General features: G+C 40.7%; 1 protein-coding gene across 5 annotated transcripts in view; it reads left to right on the forward strand.

Annotated features, from left to right (window-relative positions):
* MUSK (muscle associated receptor tyrosine kinase) overlaps positions 1–27058 on the forward strand; it is a 90675-nt gene that overhangs the window by 44548 nt on the left and 19069 nt on the right. For all 5 annotated transcript variants that reach the window (XM_047099534.1, XM_047099559.1, XM_047099541.1 and 2 more), the window contains 3 exons: positions 3823–3947; positions 13741–13900; positions 21763–21769. In XM_047099534.1, the coding sequence (XP_046955490.1) occupies positions 3823–3947; positions 13741–13900; positions 21763–21769 (292 nt within the window). The remainder of the gene's footprint in view (positions 1–3822; positions 3948–13740; positions 13901–21762; positions 21770–27058) is intronic.

The raw sequence follows: 27058 nt of genomic DNA on the forward strand, positions 1-27058 counted from the left end.
CTCAGAGCCTGGAGCCTGTTTTGGATTCTGTGTGTCTCCCTCTCTCTCTGCCCCTGCCCCACTCAGCCCCTGTCCCATTCATGCTCTGTCTCTCTCTCTAAAATAAATAAAACATTAAAAAAATAATAATAAAAGGTGCCCAGGAAGAGCAAAATGGGAACTCAGGATGGACGTCCTAACCTCAAGTCCTTATCTAAATGTCTACACTCTGGGTGTAGCAGGGTTATCATACTATAAAATCCTGAGACACCAACTCAGAAAAATAAAGTTTTTTGTTTTTTTTTTTTCAAAAGATTTTTTTTTTTAATCACACAATGAAACCCATGGTCAGCCAAGGGTATATTTGTCCTTTTGGAGGAGAAGACCAGTTGTTTGTCAGCACAGTCACACCTTCATGAAGTCACTGAAAATGCTAATAGTTCTCCTTTATGTACCATCCTGTGCCCACTGGACCCCCCAGAAGGTTTTGATATGGGACAGAGCAGTATATTAAGTAAATTCACTGCAAGGTCCTATTGAGCTCTCAAATGGTCATCGACTCTATTTTCTTTACCATGTCACTTTATGCTTAGCTGTGTTGTGCAATATAGATCATTAAAAGTTTTGCAATGAGCCCAAGTGATATTCCAAATAATACCAGCCAAAAGAAAAAAAAAAAAGCTGTAAATTAGAACAAAATAAACCCTCCCTGATTACTGCATTTCCAGGAAGAATTTATGGTTCCGAAATGAAAACTCTTGCCTCTATAAATTAAAGCAGAAAGAAGGGTCTAGATTTCATTCTTTTCCAATTTCTTATTCTCCTCTTCAGCCAGAAGGCTCTCATTCAGGTTCAAGAGTAAAGCATTATCTGCAGTGGCTGCTGGCTACACTTTTCCAGCACCTATGGGATTAAAATAATCCCACTCCCAATCTGTCAAGGATCCTCCTTTTTTTCAGATTCTGAGAGTCAATGGGACCCATAAGATGATGGGTCTCACACTCAAAAAAATGTAAGACACACAAGTATCGCCCCAACCCCAACAAGTTATTTCAACCAAATGAAGAACGTGGATTCAGATATGTTGTGCAATCTAGGTCTCCATTATTGTTTGCAGAAAATGTTACAAAAGGAGAGAATACTTGGGAGCGCCCTTGCTGGGATGCCAGTCTATGTTCAGTTGTCAAGACTTCACAACCTGTGAGCTAAGACTGAGCTGGGAGAAATCTCCCATCAAGTGATCAGATGGGTCACTATGTGTCACTCTGGCATATTTGGAAGAAATGTGTATCGCCTCCTAGCTGGCTGGCCTTCTTGAAAAATTGAGAATTTCCAACGTGCACAGTCTCTGTCACTTAGTCTTGATTGGCATTTCCTTCGGACTCTTGCATTCTGCAACTTTTTATTTCCTATTTCACCTTGGAGCCTGCTTTTCTGGGATTCCCATAGAGGTACAGACTTCACCCTCTCTTTTAAGGCAGCAATTTTAGGACTGGCTCCATAATTTGTGGGCCAGGTGCAAATGATAATCTGGGGCCCTTAATTCAAAAATCACTAGTAATTTCAAGACACGGACAGCAGAAAATCAAACCAAGCGTGGGGCCCTCTTAGCATGGTGCCCTATGAGACTACACAGGGCCACTCACACTTGAGGCCAACCGTGTGGACCATGATGGCTCCTGTCACTCATTTTGCTATGGAATTTTTCAGCTGGAAACATCACCTGCTCGGGAAATTTTTCAGAGTCCCACATTTTGTTTCAATTTAGAATCATCCCCCATTGAATTTTGATCTAAAACTGTTGTAGATATTTCCGAGGCTCTTAGGACAGATGCCTCTGCCAAATCTTCCTTCTCAGAGCCTTACTTTTCTTCAGTTTTGGGGTTCTATAACTTGATGTTATTTCAATAGCAGATGAAGTGGATATCTCATCACATGTTTTCTGGAGCTGTGGGGTAGGCTCCACAGCATTTTTTAAAAATATTATTATAAAATTTTCAACCTTACAAAAAAGTAGTTACGGTAATATAGTGAACTCCCATGTTCCCATTACCCATTGGGCAACAATGATCAACAGCCTACCATTTTTGTTTCCTTGATTCCATTACTATTTTATTGCTGCTGGTTTCTTTTAAATCAAACCCCAGACGTTAATTCAATCAACCAATACGTACATTAGTATAAGGATTTTTTTTCTTAAAAGATATAATGCTATGTTCATTACTCCACTCATCCCCAATTAGCACTCATTTCTCAGTACCATTTACTACCAGAACTGTGTAATTTTTATCCAAATGTATCAAAATATCTTTCTACATCTGACCTGTTGAATTAAGAATCCAAATAAGATCCACTCATTGCATCTGGGGTTATGCCTCTTGAGTCTTTTTAACTCTATGATTATTCCCTCTTTCTTTTTTACTTCCTGATACATTTTATGTATTGAGAAAACTAAATAATTTGTTCTGCGGAATTGTCTATATTCTGGATTTGAACGAATTGCATCCCCATAGTGTTGTTTCACATGTTCCTTAACCTCGGCTTTTTATAGGTTGGTAATCAGACCACAGGACTTACTAAAAGCGGCTCAGTTTTGTTTGGGGTAGGGGGGTGGGGATGTTGGGGGTAGATTCAGCTGTATTTTAAACATTTGGAGCATTTTTTTAACCACCTCATGCCTTGAAGATGGAGGCTTCCTTGCTTTTCCTTTCTTCTGGCTTTTGGGCCCAACATTGTATTTCTAACATGCTCTTCTAGATTCCATCTCTTAGAGTCCTAAATTTCAAAAAATAGGAAGTTCAATTAATCTGAACCTGCAAATCTAAAATTAGAATCTGCAAGGGTGGCCTGAGTGGCTCAGTTGGTTAAGCACGTGACTCTTGATTTCAGCTCAGGTCATGGTCTCGTGGTTCGTGAATTTGAGCCCCACGTTGGGCTCTGCACTGCCCAGGCAGAGCCTGCTTGGGATTCTCTTTCTCTCCCTTTCTCTCTGCCCCCCCCCCAAAATAAATAAGCATGTAAAATTAAAATAAATAAATAATAAAATTAGAATCTGCCAAAAACATCCAGTTGTCAAATCATATCTTCTCTGAACTTTCTCTTATCTAATCAGGAGGGATTCCGTCTCAGAATGGAATATTAATTACCTATTCCCCTGCTCACACTTGGCCTAAAATGTTTCTTTGGGGCCCGATGTGCCCATCGCATTCTCTAAAAAGTTTGACAGATTTTGTCTGTCCTCCCACCATGACACAGTTGAAGATATAAAGCACTAATCATTTCATTACTTAATTAAATACTATTACTTTGGTCAGGCACTCTTCTGGGTAGTGAACAAACAGACTAGGTTTCTGGTTGCTGAAAACTCACAATCTACTGGGGGATGGGGGGGTACGGGGAGGAGATAGGCATTAGACAAATGAAATATAACTTCAGATAGTGGTAAGGTCTGGAAAGACAGTAAACCAGGACGATGAGAAAGTGAATGGGGGAAGGTTACACTCTATGTTGCGTGGTCAAGGAAGGCCCTTCTGAGGAAATGCCGCTCAGAGACTGGATGATACAAGGGAACTGCCGCATGGAGATCTGGGGGATGAGTGCTGTCGGCCGAGGGACAGCATGGACAAGCTCCTAAGGTGGAAATAAACCCGGAGCATCCATGGGTGGTGAGAAATGTAGGGTTAAAGCATAAATGGCTTAGAAGCCAGGGCGTATCCATAATACGGAGGGAACACGGAAGGGTTCTACACGGGAGAACGTGACTTGATTTGCATTTTTAAAAGACCACTCCAGCTTGAGCATTCCCTATAGGAGAGTCACTCACCACTTCTGTTTTCCTAACAGTTTTTGCCAGAATCCTGCGGGCTCCTGAATCCCACAATGTCACATTTGGCTCCTTTGTGACCCTGCGCTGCACAGCAACAGGCATCCCTGTCCCCACCATCACCTGGATTGAAAATGGAAATGCCGTGAGTGTCATCGCTGTGGGGCTTGTCTGGGGAAGATCACTCGAGAGGAATCTCAGGATGGGCCACATATTTGTAAAGTTACCCTGATCTCTGTCATTGGTCCCACCTGCACCTCTATTTTTCAAAGCCTTCCAGTATTTTCATCCTAGCAGTCACTGCCTTAGAAATTGAACCCCATGGGTTTGCTTCTTTCCTTGTATCATGGGGAAGAGTAGAAAATCAAATTTTCCTTTATGCCTTTGTGTAAAAGGGAAATGGTAGCAATTCCTTCCCACACAGGTAAAACAATTTTCACAAAATTCACCAGCTCAAGAATTAGGTCACTCCTGGAGGGTACTTTGATGAAAAGTAATCCAGAATTAGAACCCATGACTGTCAGTTTAACCATCTTTAATTCATTTTTTCATACTGATAATAACTGACATATATTAAGTGATCACTATGTGCCAGGAGCTGTTCTAAGCACTTTACATATATACACATAAATTTATTCGTTCCACAAATATCTACTGAGCATCTCCCGGGTGTCAGGCACTATTCTGGGCATTATAGATATAGGAGCAAACAAAACAGGTTAAGTTCCCTGCCCTCAAAGAACTGACACTATGATGGGGAAAGACAAACAAAAAATAAAACCAATATTCTATGCAGATAGTGTCAAATACTATGGAGGGAAATAGAGCAGGAAAATGAGACAGAAGTGCAACCTTAGGAGAAAGATTCCATTTTCAACAAAGTGGTCAAGGAAGCCTCATTAAGATGTAGAGAATTCAGGGGCACCTGAGTGGCTCAGTCAGTTTAAGCATCCAACTCTTGATTTGAGCTCAGATTATGATCTCATGGTTCATAAGATCAAGGCTAACATCAGGCTCTGTGTTGACAGCACGATGCCTGCTTGGGATTCCCTCTTTCTCTCTCTCTCTCTGCCCCATTCACATGCATACAAGCATGTTCTCTGTCTCCCTCTCTCTCTTTCTCTCTCTCAAAATGAATACATTTTTCAAAAAAGATGAAGACTTTTGAGCTAAGATCTGAAGGAGGTAAGGACGAGATAACTGTAAGATAACTATAGTTATCTGTAGTAGATAACTATGGGAAGAAAACTGGGGCAAGTTTCTGAGATAAAGGTGCACACCATACATCAAAGGAATAACAAGTTATATGACGAGAGGTGAATGAGAAACGAAGAAAGAGGTAAGGGGTATGTCTAGGAATTGTGGATCATATACGCTTTATGTAGAGTATTGAAACAATTTTGGCTTTTAATCAAGTGAGATGGGATGCCATTTTAGGTCTCTTTCTCTTATCTGCTTTCCTGCTGACTCTTGTTCCTTGTGTTTTGTTTCCTCGTGTGCCTACTTATCTTTGACTACCTGTTGCTCATTGTTTTGGAGGAAGAAAGGTCAGGGATTAATACGAGGTCTAGATAAAGGTACTTTTCTCTAGAAAGAATTTTTGTTTATTTTTGCTAAAGACCAGGGGCAACTACTTATCTTGGACCATCTTAAACTAAGTTCAAAGTTTGAAGCTCCTTGGTCATCCCAGATCATTGTAACACAGTCTTCAATTCCATGTAGGCTAGGTCGCTTGTAGTTCACATTGGTATGTCCCTGATATCCGGTTCTTTGAGATGTTAGTTTATTGTATCTCTTATTAGACTTCTTACCCTTATGGAACCTGACTTTTGATTTCTGTCTCCTCACTCTTCAAGGCCATCCAAAGGAAACAAATTTTTCTGGGTTGGAAAACTGTCAGGGAAAATAGAAGCTTCTCAGTTTGTTACATTGGTTAAAAGTGTTTTGCCACAATTTTAATTTTTTTCAGCCTACTATAGAAAGTCTTAGATGGACAAATGTCTCAGCCTAGTGCTATATGCACACATAATAGCTCACAACGCTCTTCTGCTACTTTACTGACTCTCTCAAAGTTGGCTCCTACTTACAGCCCTGCTATCTGAACTCTGGATTTTTCCATGACTCTACAGGGAAAATTTATCCATTCTCCTCTCAGTGAACTTTTAGATTTCAGCAACTTAGCTGATATTAATTTTTCTATCAACCCAGTCACATCTCTTTGTATCTTATAGAAATTGCTGAAAATTTCTGGCCCTTTGATTATGACACCCTTCTACCTTTCTATGGATTTATTTTTCCTAATTTTAGATTTTATTTACCTTTTGGGATTCAGGTGGAAAACAGAGAGTTAATAAACATGTGGGCTGAGATTACCATTGTAACTGTTGGCCAAGCATGACTTCCATGTAATACAACCTTATTTAGTATTTTCTCTGCCCATCAAGTGTCTTCAGTAGGGCAAGTTCTTTTCTCACTACTGGCTACCTCACACAGGCTCTGTGGCTTTTCTGGTTGCTCTTAGGTGATTTTAAATCACTAATACCATCCCAATTTAGTAATTTTAAGTGCCTAAACCTGAGTAATAACCAAAGCTTCCAAATGCAATTCACAGATGGGACCTTTCCCTCCCCCCCACCCCATCCCTTTTTTTAAGATTTCCTTTTTAAGTAATCTCTCCACCCAATGTGGGGCCTGAACTCACAACTCCAAGATCAAGAGTCACACCCTCTACTGACTGAGTCAACCAGGTGCCCCACCTTCCTCCCTTTCTTAAGACTACCACATGCATGCTACCTGCCTTCCACAACAGTCCTGTGGTTAGCTTCTTCTCTCACACTCATTCATTCGCTCTTCCTCCACTTCCTAACTGCTACTTAAGACTCCTATGGCTTTGGGGTTGGAAGGAGGGAGGAGCAGTAATTGAAGAGGAAAAGTTCTAATTTAAATGACACTCTTTTAAGTTGGCTTTACACCACTGTGCCCAACAAGTATTTAAAACAATTCTTTCCATCATGGACACATTCATGATTCTTCAGAAATCAAGGGATATTCAAGATGACCCCATGACCCATTTTCCTCAGGGAAGCCATCTCCTTCTTAGCCCCTAATCTGTTTGTTGATGGGAAGCCTTTCTGTCAGGGTCCCATCAATGCCCCCAAAAGATCTTTGGGGAAGACTGAAAATGACTCCAAACCAGATCTTCTATAAAACCTCTGTATCCACAAACTCTTGCATCCAGACCACTGAACAGAGCTACCCCCTCTTTTCTCCTTCCATTGGAGTTGTTAGGCAGCCCGGCTCTGCCCTTTTGATTTTACAGGTGGTTATCAGATACATCTTGGCTGTGTCAACAAATTGCAGGTGTGTCAGGGTCCCCAAGACCACCCTCAAGTTTGATGATTCACTAGAAGGACCCACAGAACTCAGAAAAACCATTATCCTTATGGTTATAGTTTATTACAGTGAAAGGATACAGACTAAACTCAGTAGTAGGTAATCAGTTGTTCTCTCCCTGTGGAATCCCATGGAGAGCACCTAAATCTCCCAGCAATGATGTCAACCTACATGGCGTCTTGTACCAAGGAAGTTCATCCAGCCTTGGTGTCTAGGGATTTTCCTGAAGGTCAGTTACATAAGCATGGAGGGCTCACATGACTGACCTTAGCTAGTCTCTAGCCCTTCCAAAGGTCAAACTGATACAACATAGCCTAGAGTCCCTGCTGAACAAAAAGAGCTATTCACCATAATTTGCACTCAAACATAAACCATCTGGCATGGCTCATAGTCTCAGATATACAAAGACACTCTTACGAGGCAGAATTTTCCAAAGGATGAGAGGTTATCTCTTAGAAGCAAGTCAAAGGCCAGTCCTTTCTGGGTTTGAGTACAGGGTTTGAACACCTCGAGTCCAATAAGTTAACCCTTTATTACACAGCAGGGGACATACGTCAATCCTTCAGGTGGTCCTATTGAAGACCCTCTTTCATGCCTTAAGAAGATGGGGTTCTTGGGGCGCCTGGGTGGCTTAGTCGGTTAAGCGTCCAACTTTGGCTCAGGTCATGGTCTCAAAGTTCTTGAGCTGGAGCCCCACATCAAGCTCTGTGCTGATGGCTCAAAGCCTGGAGCCTGCTTCGGATTCTGTGTCTTCCCATCTCTCGGCCCCTCCCCTGCTCATGCTCTGTCTCTCAATAATAAATAAACATTAAAAAAATTTTTTTTGAAAAAAGAAGATAGGGTACTTTTTCAAACCAGTTCCTTGGGTGGGGTGAGGATGGCTCTCACTACAGCTAAGCAACTCAAACCTTGATGAGTCATCTAGAGGGGCCTCAACCATTTTCCTTTCTCACGTCCCCCAGGATAGTCTCTCTCCAACTGTTTCGTATCTTGGTTGCAGTGTGCATATGTTGTCGTATTACAAAATATTAACAGCAACATTTCAAAGTCAAAGGAGTGTTCTCATGAGGAGAAAAAAAGAAACAGAGGAAAAGAAGGCGAGGACGGGAAAGAGAAGTAGGACACTAGACATGGGGAGGGAAGAAGGGAAGAGAGAGAGGTGTGTGGGAAGCAAAGCATGTCATGTGTGAAATTCCGGTGGATGTGGTTCACTAGGAAAAAGATGCCAGATTCTAAACCTACCTGAACTAATAATGTCATCCTGCAAAAGCAGACTCTTTACGGCCTACAACTCATTTATTACTTTGTTTTCACTACTGTTTTTGCTGAAGGGTGGTTTTTTCTTTTCTGATGCCTGTAAAAAACCACTTTTCTCATCATTTGTGTTTAAAACCAATTTAACTTGTCTCTTCGAAATACAGTAAATGAATTAATGCCACTCTACAGACTTTCTACATGAGGTATCAGAAATAAGAATAGGTGAGGGGTTGGCAGACTAAATTGGAAATGGCTCTCTCTAGCTAATGTAATTGTAGGGAAGTCTACTTACCTCTCAGACACAGATTTTCCCATATTTTTAATGATAGAGGCGTCAGGTGGCTGGAGAAAATGATCCCTCATAGGACATCAGGGTTAAAGTTCTCCATTTTTGTTAAGTTACAATCAAATAACTTGAGGTTCCTATTCTTCTTTAGCTCTCTAATTAAAGTGTCATCTATAATTCAAATCTTGGGGCGCCTGGGTGGTTCCATCAGTTGAGCATCCAACTCTTGATTTCAGCAGGTCATGATCCCAGGGTTGTGGGATCGAGCCCTGCATTGGGCTCTACAATGAGCATGGAGCTTGCTCAAGATTCTCTCTCTCCCTCTCCCCCTCTCCCCAACTTGTGCTGGCACTCTCTAAATTAAGTAAGTAAAATAAATTTCAAATCTTATTTGGCAGTGTTTTGTGGCTCTTTTGCGGAAGTCACTGTAGTTGTCTTAAGCCTCTCAAGGTAGTGTAAAAATATGTCCTAAGAAAGCTGGGGAACTGATGATAGGACTTTAATGACTTGTCTTCCTCTATGAAAACAGGAATAAAGAAAATGGAAAGACACGTGCTTTACAAAACCTTCAGTGTTTTCAAAGGCTCATAATAGTCTAGAACTGGAAGATACATGATTAGTCTCTCTTGGAGTTCATGAGTAATAAAAAAAGAGTATGATGGTTTGAGTTAGTTTGGGTCCTACTGAGACCCCAACTTAATCATTCAAGATGTGATTCACAGAAAGATGTGATTCACAAGATTCAAGATGTGATTCACAAAAGGCAGGAAGCAAAATAGACCCATTGCCTCTGATTCTTATACAGGAATAAAACAAACTAATAGTGGCTTTCTTCTGGAAGAAAGCAGAAGTACATCCGTGGTTCTCATGGTCAGAGACAGGGTTGCTCTTATAGCCAAGTTTCGTTCGTGGTGATACGACCCACGTCCAAACAGAAACCGAGACGATCTTGCTCATGCTGACACAAATCACAGGAAATGGAGGCAATCTCAGGCATTTAATGCACAAGGGGCAACCAGAAAATTCTACTGAGAACAGGAAGAGCCCACAGCCCTGGTATTATCTGGGGTGGACTGAACAAAGATGAATACAGAGCTGGGAGCTAATTGGCACAGAATAAAACAGAGTTTAAACTGTGGTTCTTCACTAACTCCAAATTCATGAACTAACTTCACTAACACACTCCTGAGAACAGTGAGTACTCTAACGGATGTGACGACTCCTTTCCCCCCGCCTCTGTGAACACATCAATAACCTAAAAGCCTGAATGGTTAAACCAAAGAACAAGAGAAAGGCAAGCCACATGCTCTGAAGTGATCAAGAATTATTTTTTCCTCTCTTTGTACACAAATGTCATTCATTTTTCATGGAAATCTGTAGTCTCAGATGAACCCCAGAACGAGAAGTAATATTCCTTTTGTTTTACAACATTGGAAGTAGTAGTTTCACATGGATAGAGCAGAGCTCACTTCTCTTAAAGAAAACAAACTTCTATTTCGATAACCAGACTTGACTTCAAGTTAGACTGGTAATATCTCCATTATTTTCGCATTCAAATCAAAAATGTAGAAAAATTACATGTCTCTCTTGTTTCTCCATTAAATACAATTCCTAAAGGATTTTAAAAGCTGGATCATTTTAATTTTTTAGAAGAATTTTATAAAAAATAAGTAGCCAAACTATGTTGAAGATTGTGCTTTTGAATTTTCTTAAAGGTCAGCTCACCTTTACACGTATTTTTAAGAGGTAGTATTTTTGGTTTGAAGTACCTGAGCTTTGGAGTCTTCTCATCTTACTAGCTGTGTTAATTAAGATAATTACATGTATCAGCTGGAATATATTACATGAAACATGGCAGTAGCCAGATTGAAAGAGGCAACTACGGTGATGTTGATCAGAAACAATGTGGAAGATTTTCTCATTCTGTTACCCCCTTTTCTTTTTTTTCAAATGTTGATTTATCTATTTTGAGAGAGAGAGAGCGCGCACAGGGGAGGGGGAGCAAGAGGGGGAGAGAGAGAATCCCAAGCAGGCTCTGCACTGTCAGCACGGAGCCTGATGCAGGGCTCGAACTCATGAATCCCTGAGATCATGACCTGAGCCGAAACCCAGAGTTGGATACTCAACCAAATGAGCCACCCAGGTGCCCCTAGCCCTCTTTCTATGATGCACATACAGACATTATTCCAACTCCCTACACATGGACCCTACTGGGCCATACCCGACGGCTCCATGAGGCATTCTCAGCAAGCTGGAACTGTTTGTAAGACAGAGCCATTGAAGCCAGAGGCCTTCCTATGCTAAGGCCAATTCATGACGAAGTGATGAGACTATTCGTACCTGTGAATAGATTCTCTCATAACAGCATTATTAATGTGTTAATGATACATAAAAATATTCCACAGGTCAATACTACTTTGCCACTTTCAAAAAGCTTTTACACACATCACCTCAGGTGTGAACCAAGGTGCCTATTTATGACAGGGTTTCCTGTCTGCCTGCCTCTTTTTGAGGTCACTGTCTCAGAAAGAGAACCGCACATACACAGCAGAGCTGTTTATCCAGCAACTTCAGGGCAGTATGCCTGACAGACTTGCAGAAAATAACATATTTACTGTAAATCCCAGATATAGTCACCTCAATTAAGTACTTGGTTTTGCCGAGACATACCTTGGTCAAAACTCGTAATAATCTGAACCTGAGGAGCAAAAAGACCAAAATGGAGGGCAAGGGGTGGTTTTTATTTTTAGGTCATCAAAAAATACGAAACTGTTGGTCAGGATGACCCATGAAGGAAGAAAAACAAATTCGCACTCTGACTAACAAGGCCTGCTGTGCCTGAGTCACAACCCGAATCAAGCAAGGCCTCTGAAAACAGGAGGAAAAGCATTTAGGAGCCATGCCATAATCGAGCAATGGGCCTCATAACTTGTTGGTCTCCTTGCTGAATTACTTCAACACCCGGATGAAGTCCAGGAGAAGAGAGGTCAGCCAGTTTAAAACTCATCCTCTTTTCTACCAAGAATATTTTCATTAACCTTGAGGAGGAGTTTAGGAATGACTTTCTTAGGTGTGAACATGAAAATAACGCTAGTTTCGTCAACCTTGGGGAAAAGACTCCTTCCCAAGTCATCTCCCAGGCATTGTGCACACCTCGTTCTTGAAGGACGGATTAAGCTTGCAAAGGGAGAAGGCAATTGTTCTATAGACTTCACTTCTATCAACTGGAAAGGGATTGTCTTTATAAAGGAAACATCTCAATAGCATAAAGCATGCTGACTGAGCATAGAGGCTTGAGGTCTTTAGTTTTTTTCTCAGTGTTGCTTTGCTCCTAAAATTCAGGGAGAATCCAACATTGCATTTCAAATTACTCAGTCTTTTCCGTTTACCTTGGAAACTCAAATCCATAAGAGGTTGCACTGCTGATAAATATGATGGTGATGAATTTCATCTGAATTCCCAACCGAGTGTATGTCTCTTAAAGATATTTTTCTCTCTGCCTCGTCAATTTCTCACAGCGTCCAGGCTGCTTTTCTGGGGAAACTACCACAATACTTGATCTGACTTAAGTTGATGCTCGCATGATATTTTTATCGTAAAGGTTGGAAACAGTAGTGCATAGAAGGAATAAAAAGTCAAAGAAGCTAATTGAGCAAACTTCCCTGCTTAATTGCTACAGAGTGTATTTGGTTCCAAGGCTAGCCAGACACCTGGCAGCAGAAAGAATAAAGCTGGTTTCACCCCAGGGCTTGCCATCCCCTTGCTGGTCTACCCGTGAAAACAGGCAAAATAGCAAAATAACTGACTCCAAGTTTCTTATTCCCAGCCTCATTTCCCACTAAGGGACAGAGAGAGATCTCTCAAGGCCACTCCTCTGACAAAAGGTCAAGGTGAATCACTGACTGATTGTCATTCCATTCAGATTTCCTTCCAACTGGCATGTTCCCCTCATACAAACAGTGACAATTAACGAATAATTATTGCAAAGATGGTACAGTGCTCAAAAAAATAGTGAATAGAATCGCCGCTTTAAAACATGCCACCACCTTCACAGTGACATTTAAGTCATGCATTTGTTTTGTTTATGGGTGATTTGTTGAGGTTGGCATTCTTGTTTTCTAATAACTCTCCATATGTTCTCTTCTAGTGCTAGGGAAGGCACTCTAACATAACAATTAAAAGCACAGGCTTTGGGATCAAACTGGGGCACAAATTCTAACTCCGCGACCCAATAGAAAGTGCTAGGCAGCTGTCTTTCCCACAGAGCTGAAATGATGATAATAAACAAGCACATAAACTAACCTGCCAATTAGGTTAATATTGATACCCTGACTCTTCAAGGACATTTGATTTTATGATTTGAATAGTATGACAGGATGCAAGTCATGCCTCAGAAACAGACATGGCTTTATAACCATTTTTCTTCACAACCATCCATCTATCTGTTGTGCATTTGTGGAGGACAGAACAGGAGCTAACCTTTTAATAATGCTTGTAAGTGTGTGGGTTGACTGGGTGGTTTTGCTGATTTGGGCCAGGATTTCGTGATCGTGGCTGATCTGGTTCCTGTGACTGGCATGCAGACTGGGAGCTAGTTGATCTAGAATGGCCTCACTTGTATATGTGGTGGTTGTTCTTGGCTCCCAGCTGGGGCAGTGGGGATAACTGGACCGTGTGTGCCTCTTCCTCAAGCAGGCTAGCTCTGGGTTGGTCATAGGAGGTCACAGGCTCCAAGAGCAACAAGAAAGTAAGCCACAGGGCGCAAGAATTTTACAAGTCTGTTTTTGATTTTCTAAAATAGGTACAAGGCCAATTTAGATTCAAAGCATGGAGAGAGATGCTACTTTATGGGGGAAGAGCTACAAAGGTTTTGGCTATTTTTGCAACCTACCCGTGCCTTTTGATCATCACTTTAATGCTTTCTCTTTCAAGTCAACCTGGTGCATCATATTAGGAAATCCTTGACCTAATTCTATCTGCTTTTTTCCCTCTACTCCACCAGGTTTCCTCTGGGTCCATTCAGGAAAGTGTGAAAGACCGAGTGATTGACTCAAGACTGCAGCTGCTTATCACTAAGCCAGGACTCTTCACATGCATAGCTACTAACAAGCACGGAGAGAAATTTAGCACTGCAAAGGCTGCGGCCACCATTAGCATAGCAGGTAAGATGGATTTTCGTAATTGCATTGCTCTGGGAGAAGCTCAGTTGGCACTATTCCACACAACATTTGGGGGGAAATCTGTTTTATTTCTTACTCCAGTCCCCTTTGGGCTATTTCTCCTCCTTGGGGACATTCCAGAGGTTGATCTAGATCATTGACAATGGGAGATTTATCACCTCAAAAATGAAATCCTCAAATACCTGTCCTAGTGATGGGTAACAGCTTCCAGGAGTTCATTTCTATCTTTTTTCCCCCTCCCTTTCTTTTCTTTCCTCTCGCCCTCCTTCCTTCTTTTCCTGTTTTACCTTTTCCTTCTTTCCTTTCCTTCATCCTTCTCTGTCTTCCCACCCCCACTCTTTTTTTTTCTTTCATAGAGCCAATCACACTTTCCAGGGCTCTCAAAGAGTAAGTTGGCAGATATTTAACATGGTTGTGCCAATTTCTGCATGGCTATTTCTTGAGGGCATTTTTACTTATGAGTATTTGATCTACTTTGTGGCCTTTCCTTCTCCTGTTTCATGAAAGTGATAGCAAGACTTACAGGTGTTTTCAAGGAAAAGAGCTGACATATGGATTTCTAGAATATTTGTGTTGAGTTATAAAGGTTTATTTTTAAAATATAAATGCCCCCAAAGGCTTCTGAGAACATTTGTGGAATTCCTAGAGATGGAAATAATCCCTGTATCAGGAAATGCCAGGCATGTTACACTCAGAATGTGTCTACTGCCCAAGGGTCAGCAGAGATGCTTGGCCTCACATGTAAGGCAGGCACTGGCAGAACCTGTGCCCAGGGCCAGCTCGCCAGATCCTGCTATTTCTTATGGCTGTGCCACTTCTTTGATCTTCCACGATGGGGAACTTGCTAGTAATGTTTGGGATTTTAACATGAGGGGAATAGAGACCTCAGAGAACTATACAGGGAGAATTGGACAAGGCTGGCCTTCTAAAGCATGCCTGTGAAGTAAGGAGATTCAAGGATTCCTTCTGCCTTCTTCTCCAGGGATATATCTGCTTGTAGTACCTTGATATAGCATATCAGTTATTTTAGAATTTTCACTGATGGGAAATGATTTCTCCCAGAGAATGGTGAGAATTCTAAAAGTACATTCAACTCAATTTAACAAGTAAAAAGGAAACAATTATTGTTATATATAGTACCTTGTTTATAAAATACTCTTGCATGCATTTATTAACTACTCGATCCAGGCCATCATTAGGTAGAATACAGGATGCACACTTACGTAACAAATGGGATAATTAACAATAGGGTGCCTGCCTCCAAGGGACTCTCAATCTAGAAAGGAAGTCAGTTACCCATATACATTATGGCACAGACCATGTTCTATTGCAGAAGCATAAACAGAGTATAAGAGCAGAACGAGAGAGAGAGAGAGAGTTTAAGTGTGGGAAAGAGCAACCACTTAAGCAGGAGACAGAAGCACGAGACAGAAAGGTTAAACTGTGTTCAGGAAACGGCAAGTGGATTGGCAAGCTTAGAGCATGATGGAGACTGGGAGTGAGGTGGAGAATGGGAAGAAAGGTTTGAAATGTGGGCCCTGGCCAAGTTGTGAACAGCCCGAGTAGGTTAAACGTGTTCTTCAATCAGTGGGAAGTCATCTAATTATTTTAGAGGAAGGAGACCAGCGATATGGTCAGATATATCCGTTGTCAAGTTAACAGATGTTGGGTGGAAAAAAGTAGGAGGCACGTGTGAAGGTAGGAGGCTATTCCGGAGTCTAGAAGAATAACGAAGGTCTGAACAACACCTGCAGGACTTGGGGCAGGGAAGACAGATACAGGAGACCTGTCAGGATAAAACCATAGGAGCTAAATGTTAGAATGTAGCAGTGGAGTAGAATGCGTTAAGTTGTGACAGCTTCAGGAAGGTGTCTAAGACAAATAATAATGGATAAAAAAAAATTTTAAAACAAGACCATGAGGAGGTCCAGGAGATAAGAATTAAAATTTTTGATGCATTTGAATAACCTGGGATTATTCTAGTCTATCTTATGTCTTATTTGATATTTGATCTAAAACCAATGTTAAATAAATAAATACCTATTTATAGTATCTATCCACCCTGGAGAGAGAATGAGAGAGAGAGAGACAGAGAGACAGAGAGACAGAGACATTTACATATGAATACTCAAATCAAATAAAATAAACGGATTTAATCCAGTTTAACCTATACCTCCACAGGGTAGAAGAGAAAAATTAATGTTGCTAATCTTGAGATAATTATTCAGTCTTTCACATATTCACTCCTTGCCAGGGCTCTTCCTTCCCTTCTTCCTGCCTCTCCCTAGACGGCAGGGGAAAAGGGACTTGGATACATGCTGTGGCGTCCTCTGGAACAAACCCCTACCCCATTCTCTGGTGAAATCTACAGCTGGAGAACTCGTGATCTCATCTCTTGGCTTTGTTAGGACCCAGAGGATCCCCCTGGCTGGCTCGGCACCTTTGAGGCTTTGAGGCTCCTCCTGTAACAGCACAGTCCTCTACATCTCAGTCACATCCTTCATCAAGCCCCTCTCTAGAGTCTACTTTGCAACCTCGGCAACGAGGTCACCCTGTCTCTCCCTACGAAGGCGGGCCTGCTGAATTCCAAGTCAGCTCCTTCCTTATCTGGAGCCTGAAGTAACTTCTGGATCACATTCATGTTATATAAAATCCAAGAGAGTCAGACTGATTGACCCAGCTCTGCTGTCTACCCACCCATGTCATGCTACCATTTTTACACAAACATGGCCATCCCATGTCAGAACAAGGGATCCCTAAAACGTTCCCTGCTTCTAGTTCCAAATAAGTCAGGAAAACTCCCTCTGCTTTGGCTTTTTCCTTAATTTATACCGCCCTTCTAGGATTTCGGTCAGAGAAAGGAATCTATAAAATGTATATGTGAACTCTTAATTCCTCTACCTTCCTCCTTTCCACCAAATACCAAGCTGGAGGGACTCCTGTTTAGTGTAGCAACCTTCAGAGCCTATCATCGTAAATACAAAGATGAGGGTGAAGGCAATGCTAGGGCAATAAAGAAGGAGAACCTAATATAATGGGTAAATCTACATCACACCAAGGCAGATTCATTGCATGGACATGATCTTCAAATGCTGAAATGACTACAGAGCATGACTGCTACCATCTTGTATACAGCAACATCACCCCTGCATCCCTGACCTAGCTCTAAGGAGAGCCTGATCCAACTCCATTAATTAGTGGAATATACCAACAGAGGAGACTGTAATACTAAAAAATTAATGATATCTGCTGGTGGTAAAAAGAGCCTTAAGTTATGGCAAGCAGCAGAGAAAGGCAGGGTCTCAGGATGGAGGGAGAAGTGGTCTTAGGCATCAGTACTGAGTGAGGATGGAGGCAATCAGCAATGGTAGCCTGGGGGGAAATAGCAGAAGTATCTGCATGAGGAAAAAGATTGTGGAAATGCATGGATTGGCACACAGCAGCAGAGAGGACTAGAAATCTCCTAGAGAAGCGGAATTGAAAGCAGATGAGAAGCAGTGACCTAAGTAGGGGTAACAGTCATCTAGACTGTAACCAGCAAGGACCTGACTGTAGCCAATGGGCCTGGCAATGCATACTTAAGCAAGTGTTAGGTGCATGGGGAGAAAAATGTGACTAAAATGAGTGAAGAGGGACTCCCTTAAGGAGCTAATTCATAAAAAAAAAAACGACACGATCTTTCTGTTCATCCCCTGATCTGTTTTTCCTGTTGGGTCCCACTGACTATGAGGCTTGAAGCTCCCCTTCCTTTCCTAAAATTTCCCCAGGCAGATCTAATGAGAGTGTCTCATGAGTGCAAGGGAATAGGACTCTGAACCCCAGGAGACATCTGCCATTTTCTCTTCCTCTCCTCGGCCTATTCTTTTTACTTAAATCTGCTAGATGCCGCACGATGATCCTAGTGCCATCACTGAAAACTACCTCTCAATCCTGGGGTGCTCCCTGAGGCAATATCCCAGGAAAGTGAGGCCACGTTGGTGAAAAACAGATCCATGGAGCCACTTAATTCAGAATCATTTTAAAGAAGCATGGTCTTATGCTCCCCAGACCTCCTGGCGCTTGGATACGGCATCTGCTTTCTGCATTCCTGCTTTCAGCCCCCCTCCTTTGGCCTCAGAGGTGCAGAGCTTTGAGTCAGACATGGTGACTCCTTTTGACTCTCTGGCAACGCTTCCTCACCCAAACTCTCCTTGCTCTCATGTCAGCCATCCCCATCCTCCCCTAGTGTTCTGTAGTCAACGGCCTCCTTTGTCACATTCTCTGGGTTTCACTTTGAAGCTTTTACTCCATCTGTTTATTTACTCATCCCAGCAGGAAAACTGGGAATGGAAAAATCTGATCTGGTGCTCAGGATTATGTCTAATGATATTTCTAGTGCGTGAAGGGAAACAAAAAAATAAAGATCAGTCTTCATTTTCCCAAAACTCTTCCATGTGTATGTCCAAATCCTTATGTGTTGTTCGAGAAATGTGATAGACTTCTTTCTGACTCATTTACATTTGCTGTTAGTCATCAAACGAAGTCAGGAGAACTTTTGGAACCTCTCCCTACGAACCAGGAAGTTGCATTTCCTTCCAGCCACAACCTCGAAAGGCTCAAGTTACAATTTAAAATCACCAGGATGCTGGGTATTTGGCCAGGTGCCTTCTATGGTCTTCTATGGTCTTCTATGACAGAGACCAACAAGACAGCCCATGATCCCTGTAATGAGCATCATTCTGAGCCAGGTGCCACGAAAATAGGCACAGGTACTATTTCTACCAAACATTTAAAGAAGAATTGTCACCGATGCTTCTCACACTCTTCCAAAAACTGAAGAGGGAGAAATGCTACAAGACTCATTTTACAAGGCCAGCATTACCCTGACACCAAAGTCAGATTAAAGGATACAACAAGAAAACTACAGACCACTTTCCCTGATGAATACGGATGCAAAAATTCTTAGCAAAATATTAGCAAGTCAAATTCAGTAACGTATTAAAAAGAGCACTTATCAGGGTGCTCCATCGGTTGGGCATCCGACTCTTATTGTCGACTCAGGTCATGAGCCTAGGATTGTGGGATCGAGCTCCACATCAGTCTCTGTGCTGAGCATGGAGCCTGCTTAATATTCTCTCTCTCCCTCTGCCCCTCTCCCCTGCTTGCTCTCTCTCTCTCTGTCTCTCCAAAATAAAATACAAAAACAAAAAAAGGCACTCATCATGACCAAGTGGGATTGATCCCTAGGATGCAGGGATGGTCCAACATATGCAATTAAATAAATGTGATACGCCACATTTATGGAAAGATAAAAACCCTATGATCATCTGAATAGATGCAGAAATGCATTTGAAAAAGTGCAATATCCTTTCATGATAAAAATGCTCAACGAACTAGATATAGAAGGAACATACCTCAACACAATAAAAGCCATCTATGGCAAACCCACAGCCATCATACTCAATGGTGAGAGGTTGAAAGCTTTTCCTCTAAAATCAGGAACAAGACAAGGGTACCCACTATCACCACTTCTATTCAACATAGTACTAGAAGTCCTAGCTAGAGCAGTTAGGCAATGAAAAAAAATAAAAGGCATCCAAATTGAAAAGGAAGAAGAGGGGCACCTGGGTGGTTCAGTCTGTTAAGCGTCCGACTTTGGCTCAGGTCATGATCTCACAGTTCACAAGTTTAAGCCCTACATTGGGCTCTGTGATGACAACTCAGAGCCTGGAGCCTGCTTCAGATTCTCTGTCTCCCTCTCTCTCTGCCCTCCCCCACTTGTACTCTGTCTTTGTCTCTCTCTGTCTCTGTCTCTCTCTCAAAAATAAATAAAACACTTTTAAAATTTAAAAAAAGAAAAGGAAGAAGTAAAATTATCTGTCTGTAGATGACAGGATCTTACATAGTGAAAATCCTAGACTCCACCAAAAAACCATTAGAACTAATCAACAAGTCCAGTAAAGTTGCAGCATACAAATCAACATACAGAAATCAGATGTGTTTTTATACACTAACAACAAAACATCTGAGAAAGAAAAGAAAATCCTCCCATTTACAATGACATCAAAAATAATAAAACACTTAGCAATAAGTTTCACTGAGAAAGTAAAAGATCTGAATGCTGAAAACCAAAAGAAAAGATTTTGATGAAAGAAATTTAAGACAAAAATGAAAAGATATCCTATTTCATGAATCAGAAGAATTAACATTGTTAAAATGTCCATATCACTCAAAGTAAGCTACAGATTCAATGCAATACCTATTAACATTCCCATGGCATTTTTCACAGAAATAGAACAAACAATCCTAAAATTTGTATAGGATCACAAAAGATCATGAACAGCCAAAGCAATCCTGAGAAAGAACAACGAAGCTGGAGACATCACATTTCCTGATTTCAAACTATATTACAAAGCTATAAAATTCAAAATAGTATGAAAGTGGCATAAAAACAGACACAGACCAATGGACTCAAGAGCCCAGAAATAAACTCCCATGTATATAGTCAATTAATTTACTACAAAGAAGCCAAGAATACACAATGGGGGAAGAACAGTCTTTTCAATAAATGGTACTGGGAAAACTGGATAACCATACAAAAGAATGAAACTGGACCCCTACCTTATACCACACACAAAAAGCAACTCAAAATTGATTAAAGTCCTTAAACATAAGACCTGAAAAAAAACATAAGCAGTAAGCTCTTTGACATCAGTCTTGGTGATGTCTTTTTGGATATATGTCACCAAAAGCACAAGCAAAAAAAAATGATCAAAAATAAACCAATGGGATTACATCAAACTAAAAGGCTTCTGCACAACAAAGGAAGCCATCAACAAAATGAAAAGGCTTCCTATGAAATGGGAGAAAAAATTCTCAAATCACGTATCTGAGAAGGGGTTAATATCCAAAATATATAAAGAGCTCCTACAACTCAAGAGCAAAAGACAAACAATTCCATTTAAAAAAAATGGGCAATGGGTCTGAACATTTTCCTAAAGAAGACATATAGATGGCAAACAGGTACATGAAGAGGTGCTCAACATCACTAATCATCAGGGAAATGCAAATCAAAATCACAATGAGGTATTACCTCATACCTATTAGAATCACTATCCAAAAAAAGATGAGAGTTAAGTGTTGGCAAGGATGTGGAGAAAAGAAAACCCTTGTGCACTGTTGGTGGGAATGTAAATTGGTTCAGCCACTATGGAAAACAGAATGGAAGGTTCTCAAGAAATTAAAAATAGAGGTAACATGTGATCCGGCAACTCCACTGCTGGGTATCCATCCAAAGGAAAAAAAACAGGACATCGAAGAGGTATCTGCATTCTCGTAGTTGTTGCACCATTATTCACAGTATATCGAAACAGTAGATACCAGTTACAAGATACAGAAGCAACCTAAGCTTCTGTCAACAAATGGATGAGGAACATATATACATATATATAATATCTTATCATATATCTTCTAGTATCTCATATACATATATACATACGATGGGATACTATGCAGCCATGATAAAGGAGGAAATCTGGCTGTTTGTGACAACATGAATGTAACTTGAGGGCATTATGCTAAGTGATGGAAGTCAGAGAAAGACATATATATCACTAATATGTGGAATCTGAAAAAGTCTAACTCATAGAAACAGAGAATACAGTGGTAGTTACTCCATGCTGGGTGGTGGAGGGAAACAGATGTTGGTCAAAGGGTACACACTTCCAGTTATGAGATGAATAAGTTCTGGGAATCTTTGTACATATGGTGATTATAGTTAATAATACTGTATTATACTGAAAGTTGCTATGAGAATAGATCTTAAATGTCCTCACCACAAAAAAGAAATGGTAATTATGTGACAGAATGGAGGTGTTAGCTAATGCTAAGATGGTAATCATTTTGCATTATATAAGTATATACCTTAAACTTAACATCATATGTCAATTATATCTCCATAAAGCTGGCAAAAAAATAGACCCAGGGGTGCAGGGGAGGAAAAGCTTGTATTTTCCATTCTCAGTGGCATCAACAGGTCCCTCCTGTAAGACTGAGGTTCCGAGTTCTGTCTATCTTTAGCCAGCCTGAGAGTATAGGAATGAGTCTGTGTTCCCATCCCTCCTCTAATATAAGCCACTCATTCTAATCCCCACCATTTGCAATGCCCCTTCTTTGGACTGACCTCAGGGTCTGGGGTTTCCAGTCACTCAATTTAAAACTCAAATATATGTAGCATATCCAAAAATAGGCATAGGGAGAAATACGATGTGGTAGTATTGGAGTTCCCCACGCCCACAACGGACCACATATTTTTCTACTCTGTATTTTAGGAGTTGATGTTTCACACTATTACCGAAAAAAAAAAAAGGAAGTTTGAAATATTTTCACAATGGATATAGCTAACTGAATGTACTAACTACCATGGATCATGGTCTCTCTCATGTCTTATAGTCACATTCCCGTGTCCCTGCAATGTTCTTCCCAATAAAGAGACACATGGTGATGAGTAGGGGCGCAGGACCACCTCTATCACTCAGTGCTTCATCCAGGATAGGTAGAGTGCTCTTACCAACAAAACAGACACTGCGCCCTCGTGCTTGGTGGTGGCTATCTGGTTTCAAACTGATTAAAGGTGTTTGTTTTTGTTTGAAATGAAAGGGAAAAGAATATACGAGTAACAGCCAGTAGCCACACTAAATTGCTACCAGCTGTCCTGCAGTTAGGCATAAGGGGCGAGCATTCTTTTTACAATTGGGCAGCTTTCTCATATTAAAGTTTACTGTGTGTTTTAGAAGACAGCCAAAATTTTACTGACTTTTCCAGATAAATTTAAGGATACTGAACATATTGACGACTGTTGGAAATTTTGGGAATTTAAAAAAATCTAGTTTTGAAATCAAAGCACTTATTTATAATTACAACGTTCTTGGAATCCCCGCCTGCTCCCCACCCTTCCCCCAAAACAAAATGTGACTGGGGGAATATCTGTTAGAAACACATGGAAGGCCCTCTGATTCTGTTAATATTCTCAAGACAACCAAGCATCCTTAAATGAGTTTCATTTTTCTTTCCTTGCTTGTCCACAAAATAGAAGCCTATCTAAGCTGAGTACCTCCTCCCAAGTACTATGGCTGGGTTCTCTTTGGCACTGACTGGCACATCTTCACGGTATTGAATCCTCCTTTCATATCTCAAATTGAGGGCTCTTTCATATACATAACCTTGGCCTCTGGTATTTCAACAGGTTTCTCTGCTCAGCTGCTATTAGAACCTGCCTTTACCCCTCCAAATTATATCCCATTTTCTCTAGAAGAATTTCCTGATGTCTCCTTTCCTCTTTTCTATCTGCCCAGTGGCAGAGTTGTCCTGTGGTTTGGGTCCCGTGGGTGCTTTATATAGGCTGGTCTGTCATCTTCAGGCTTGATACAAAGTCCCTTGGTGGCTAGGAATTTAAAGCTGCCTGGGCTAATAATGGCTGAGGTGGACCCAGCCTGAAAAGGATAGTTCCTGGAGACCCTGTTTGCTCTTCATCTCCTCCAAATATGCCTGTTAATGCAGTGTCTGGCATCCTAACTGAAGAGAACTTTGCAGAAACTTAGGAATTAGAGATATCAAAGCTATTTCTTGCAAATCTTAAGATTAAAATGTACTAACTTTTGTTTCTTTTCCCCTTTAATGTGATTTCCTGTGGGGCCTTCCTTTCCTGTTAATAGAATGGAGGTAAGATATCTCTGTCACATCATGTTTTGTTGTGATTTTTTGTTTGCCATTTATTGCTATTTGCCGAATACTGTAATCTTTCAGAAACTTTTTCTAATGAAGATTGGTAAAGTCTACTGAATACTTACTATGTATGCATCAGACACTGTGCTAAGAACTTTACATGCATTATTTAAATTTATCCTGGGGCACATGGGTGGCTCAGTTGGTTGAGCGTCTGATCTCAGCTCAGAGCATGATCTCATGGCTCATGGGTTCAACCCCTGCATCGAGCTCTGTGCTGACAGCTCAGAGCCTGAAGCCTGCTTCGGATTCTGTGTCCCCCTCTCTCTCTGCCTCTCCTCCAATCACACTCTGTCTCTGTCTCTCAAAAATAAAATAAACATTAAAAAATTAAATTTATCCTCAGGACTTCCCTATGAAATAGGTACTATTATTACTCCTAGCGTACAGAATAGGAACTAAGAGAGTTTCTTTGAAGTGGAGAGTTCCAGTGACTTATACAAATAGTAAGTGACAGGCTTGGAAGTTGAACCCAGGACAGACTTCCCAATTTCCACTCATAGTTTTATCCTGTAGATAAGAAAGTACCACCTTGTAATACAATATTTTGCAACTTACAGTGTTTTATTTTCAGTAAAATTGATGGACTTTCATAAAAACTCTGAAGTGTCATAACTTTTCATCTAATTTTACAAGCAGCAAAACTGAAATTCAGAATTATCAATTAATAATACTGATAATTATAATACATGTGTTGTGGTGACATTTATGATCACCACTTTTTTTTCATATTAACATTTCAGTGACTTTATAGGCCAAGACCTCTGAGGATTCCTATTCTTTAATAGAAGGAACCTGATACACTAGGAGCTGTCCAGACCACACAGCTGGCCAACTATAAAGCTGTCAATCTGAGCTCAGGTAGACAGACTCAAGAACTTAGACTGGTAACTACTCCACTAACCCAGATAGCACAGTTACTGAGCAGGACCTAGAACTCCAACCACTGATTCTAATTCCATGGAATAAAATAAGTCATTGCATTAGAAAACTTGGTTAGTTCTCAATCTTGTGCCAATTCATGCAGTTTTGGTGCATTCATTGCCTTATCACAGTTCTAAGAGACAGTCCTGTCCCCAAGGATTCTACAGTGAAACTGAGTATCTACTGAACAGATATACAACATAAATGTGGTAAAAGTTAAATTAAAACATGGGCTACCAAGAAAAGAGATGCCATCTTTCCTTCACATGCCATTCATTCCTCCTGTCCTTCCTATGCATTTTTATTTATTTATTTTTAATGTTTATTTATTTTTGAGAGAGAGAGAGCACGAGCAGGGGAGGGGCAGAGAGAGAGGGAAACAGAGAATCTGAAGCAGGCTCCAGGCTCTGAGCTGTCAGCACAGAGCCTGACGCGGGGCTCAAACGCACCAACCGTGAGATCATGACTTAAGCTGAAGTCAAACGCTCAACCAACTGAGCCACCCAGGCATCCCTTCCTATACATTTTTAAACCACTCACTCTATTTCTGACATTATATTGGAATGCAGAAAAACAAAACAACTTGTATGTATTCACTGCCCCCAAGGAATTTACATTTTACTAGGGGTGTACGTGCACACGCAAAGATTAATTACAAGACAACATAATAATGGAAGCATGAACAAATTCCAAGGACTCAAGGACAGAAATAAATCATTCAAATGCAAGTAAATGCAAATGAAAAATTTAAAGCTAAAGAAAAAGTCCATACTATTTTTCACCTGTGGTAACGTAAGCACTCTCGAACTGCTGGTAGAGGGAAAACTGCTGTAACCTCCCTAGAGAGCATTTGGCAGTTTTTAAGGTTTTAAGAACCTTAAGACGGCTGTAGCTATTGATTGGATAAACCCACTTTTAGCAATCTATTTTAAGAAAATAATAAGTGTATGAGCAACAAAATTGAAAACGGTATTATGTTTATTAGTGAAATTTATGAGTAATGTCACTATCTACCAATAAGGGAAACTGTTGTGATTAAAAACCATGCTTTTGAAAAACTATAATAGAACAGGTAAATGTTTATAATATCAGGCTAAGTAAAAATGCAGGATAGAGGAGTGCCTGGGCAGCTCAAGCTATTGAGCGTCAGACTCTTGATTTCAGCTCAGGTCATGACCTCATGGTTGGTGAGATCAAGCCCCACACTGGCTGTCAGCATGGAGCCTGCTTGCGATTCTCTCGCCCTCTCTCTCTGCCCCACGCACATGCGTGCACCCTCTCTCTCTCAAAATAAATTTTTTTAAATGCAGGATACAAAAATATATTTACAGGATGATTCTAAATATACTTACACTGTATATACAACTATATATTATGTACATACACTATATACAGTATATGTAACACTATATATGCTTATGTATTTACTGATTATAACTGATATATGTACAAATATGTAAAATACACAGTGTTTATATATTTGGCTAATATAACCAATTTTCAAATTTTTAATTAAAAACTTTTTCTTCTTTACATCATCATTCCTTACATCTTTATTTTACACAAAAACTAGGCATGAATTTCAGTCCGGAGAACTACAAGAGGTGTTTTTCAGAGGACATCATGTCCTTCTTGAGGACACTGGATACGGCATTTCAGCAAAAGGACATTTGATCTATGTCACAGAGCAGGGGTTGGCAAATGTCTTCCATAAAGGCCCAGATATTAAATATATTTGGCTTTGTAGCCACACAGTCTCTATTGCAACTGCTCAGCTCTGCTGCTGCAGGGTAAAAAGCGCCGTGGGTGACTCATAAATGGTTGAACATGGCTCTGTTCCCAAAAAATGCTACTTATGGATACTGCAATTTGAATTTCATGTAATTTTCACTTCTTTTGATTTTTTCACTTAAAAATGTCAACACCATTCTTAGCTCACAGGCAGTATAAAAACAGGCAGTAGGCAGAATTTGATCTGTGGATTCTATTTGCTGACCCCCACCTTAGAGAATCAATTATATACAAAGATACTAGGCAGGAAAGAATAAAAATTATTCCAGTTTGCTTTGGACAGTGGAAGGGGTATTGAACCCGCCATCACACTTGTTAGGAAAGTGCAGTTGCTACATAAGGGAACATTTGCAGGGCAGTTCCGCCTTATCCACAGGTGATACGTTCCAAGACCCCCCCCCCCAGTTGACACCTGAAACACAGGAAGGCCTGAACCCTACATATACTATGGTTTTTTCCTGTATATACACACCTGTGGTAAAGTTTAATTTCTAAATTAGGCGTAGTAAGAGATTAACAACAGTAATCATATGACAGAACAATGATAGCGATATACTGTAACGAAAGTTGTGAATGTGGCCTCTCAGACTATCTTACTTGCCGCACTCACCTGTCCTGTGATGCTGTGAGAGGACAAAATGCTTAGGAGAGGAGGCAAAAAGA

The sequence above is a fragment of the Lynx rufus genome, unplaced genomic scaffold (assembly GCF_022079265.1).
Source record: "Lynx rufus isolate CCGP_SWC_20201006 ecotype Redwood Valley unplaced genomic scaffold, mLynRuf1.p SCAF_10, whole genome shotgun sequence".
NCBI lineage: Eukaryota > Metazoa > Chordata > Mammalia > Carnivora > Felidae > Lynx > Lynx rufus.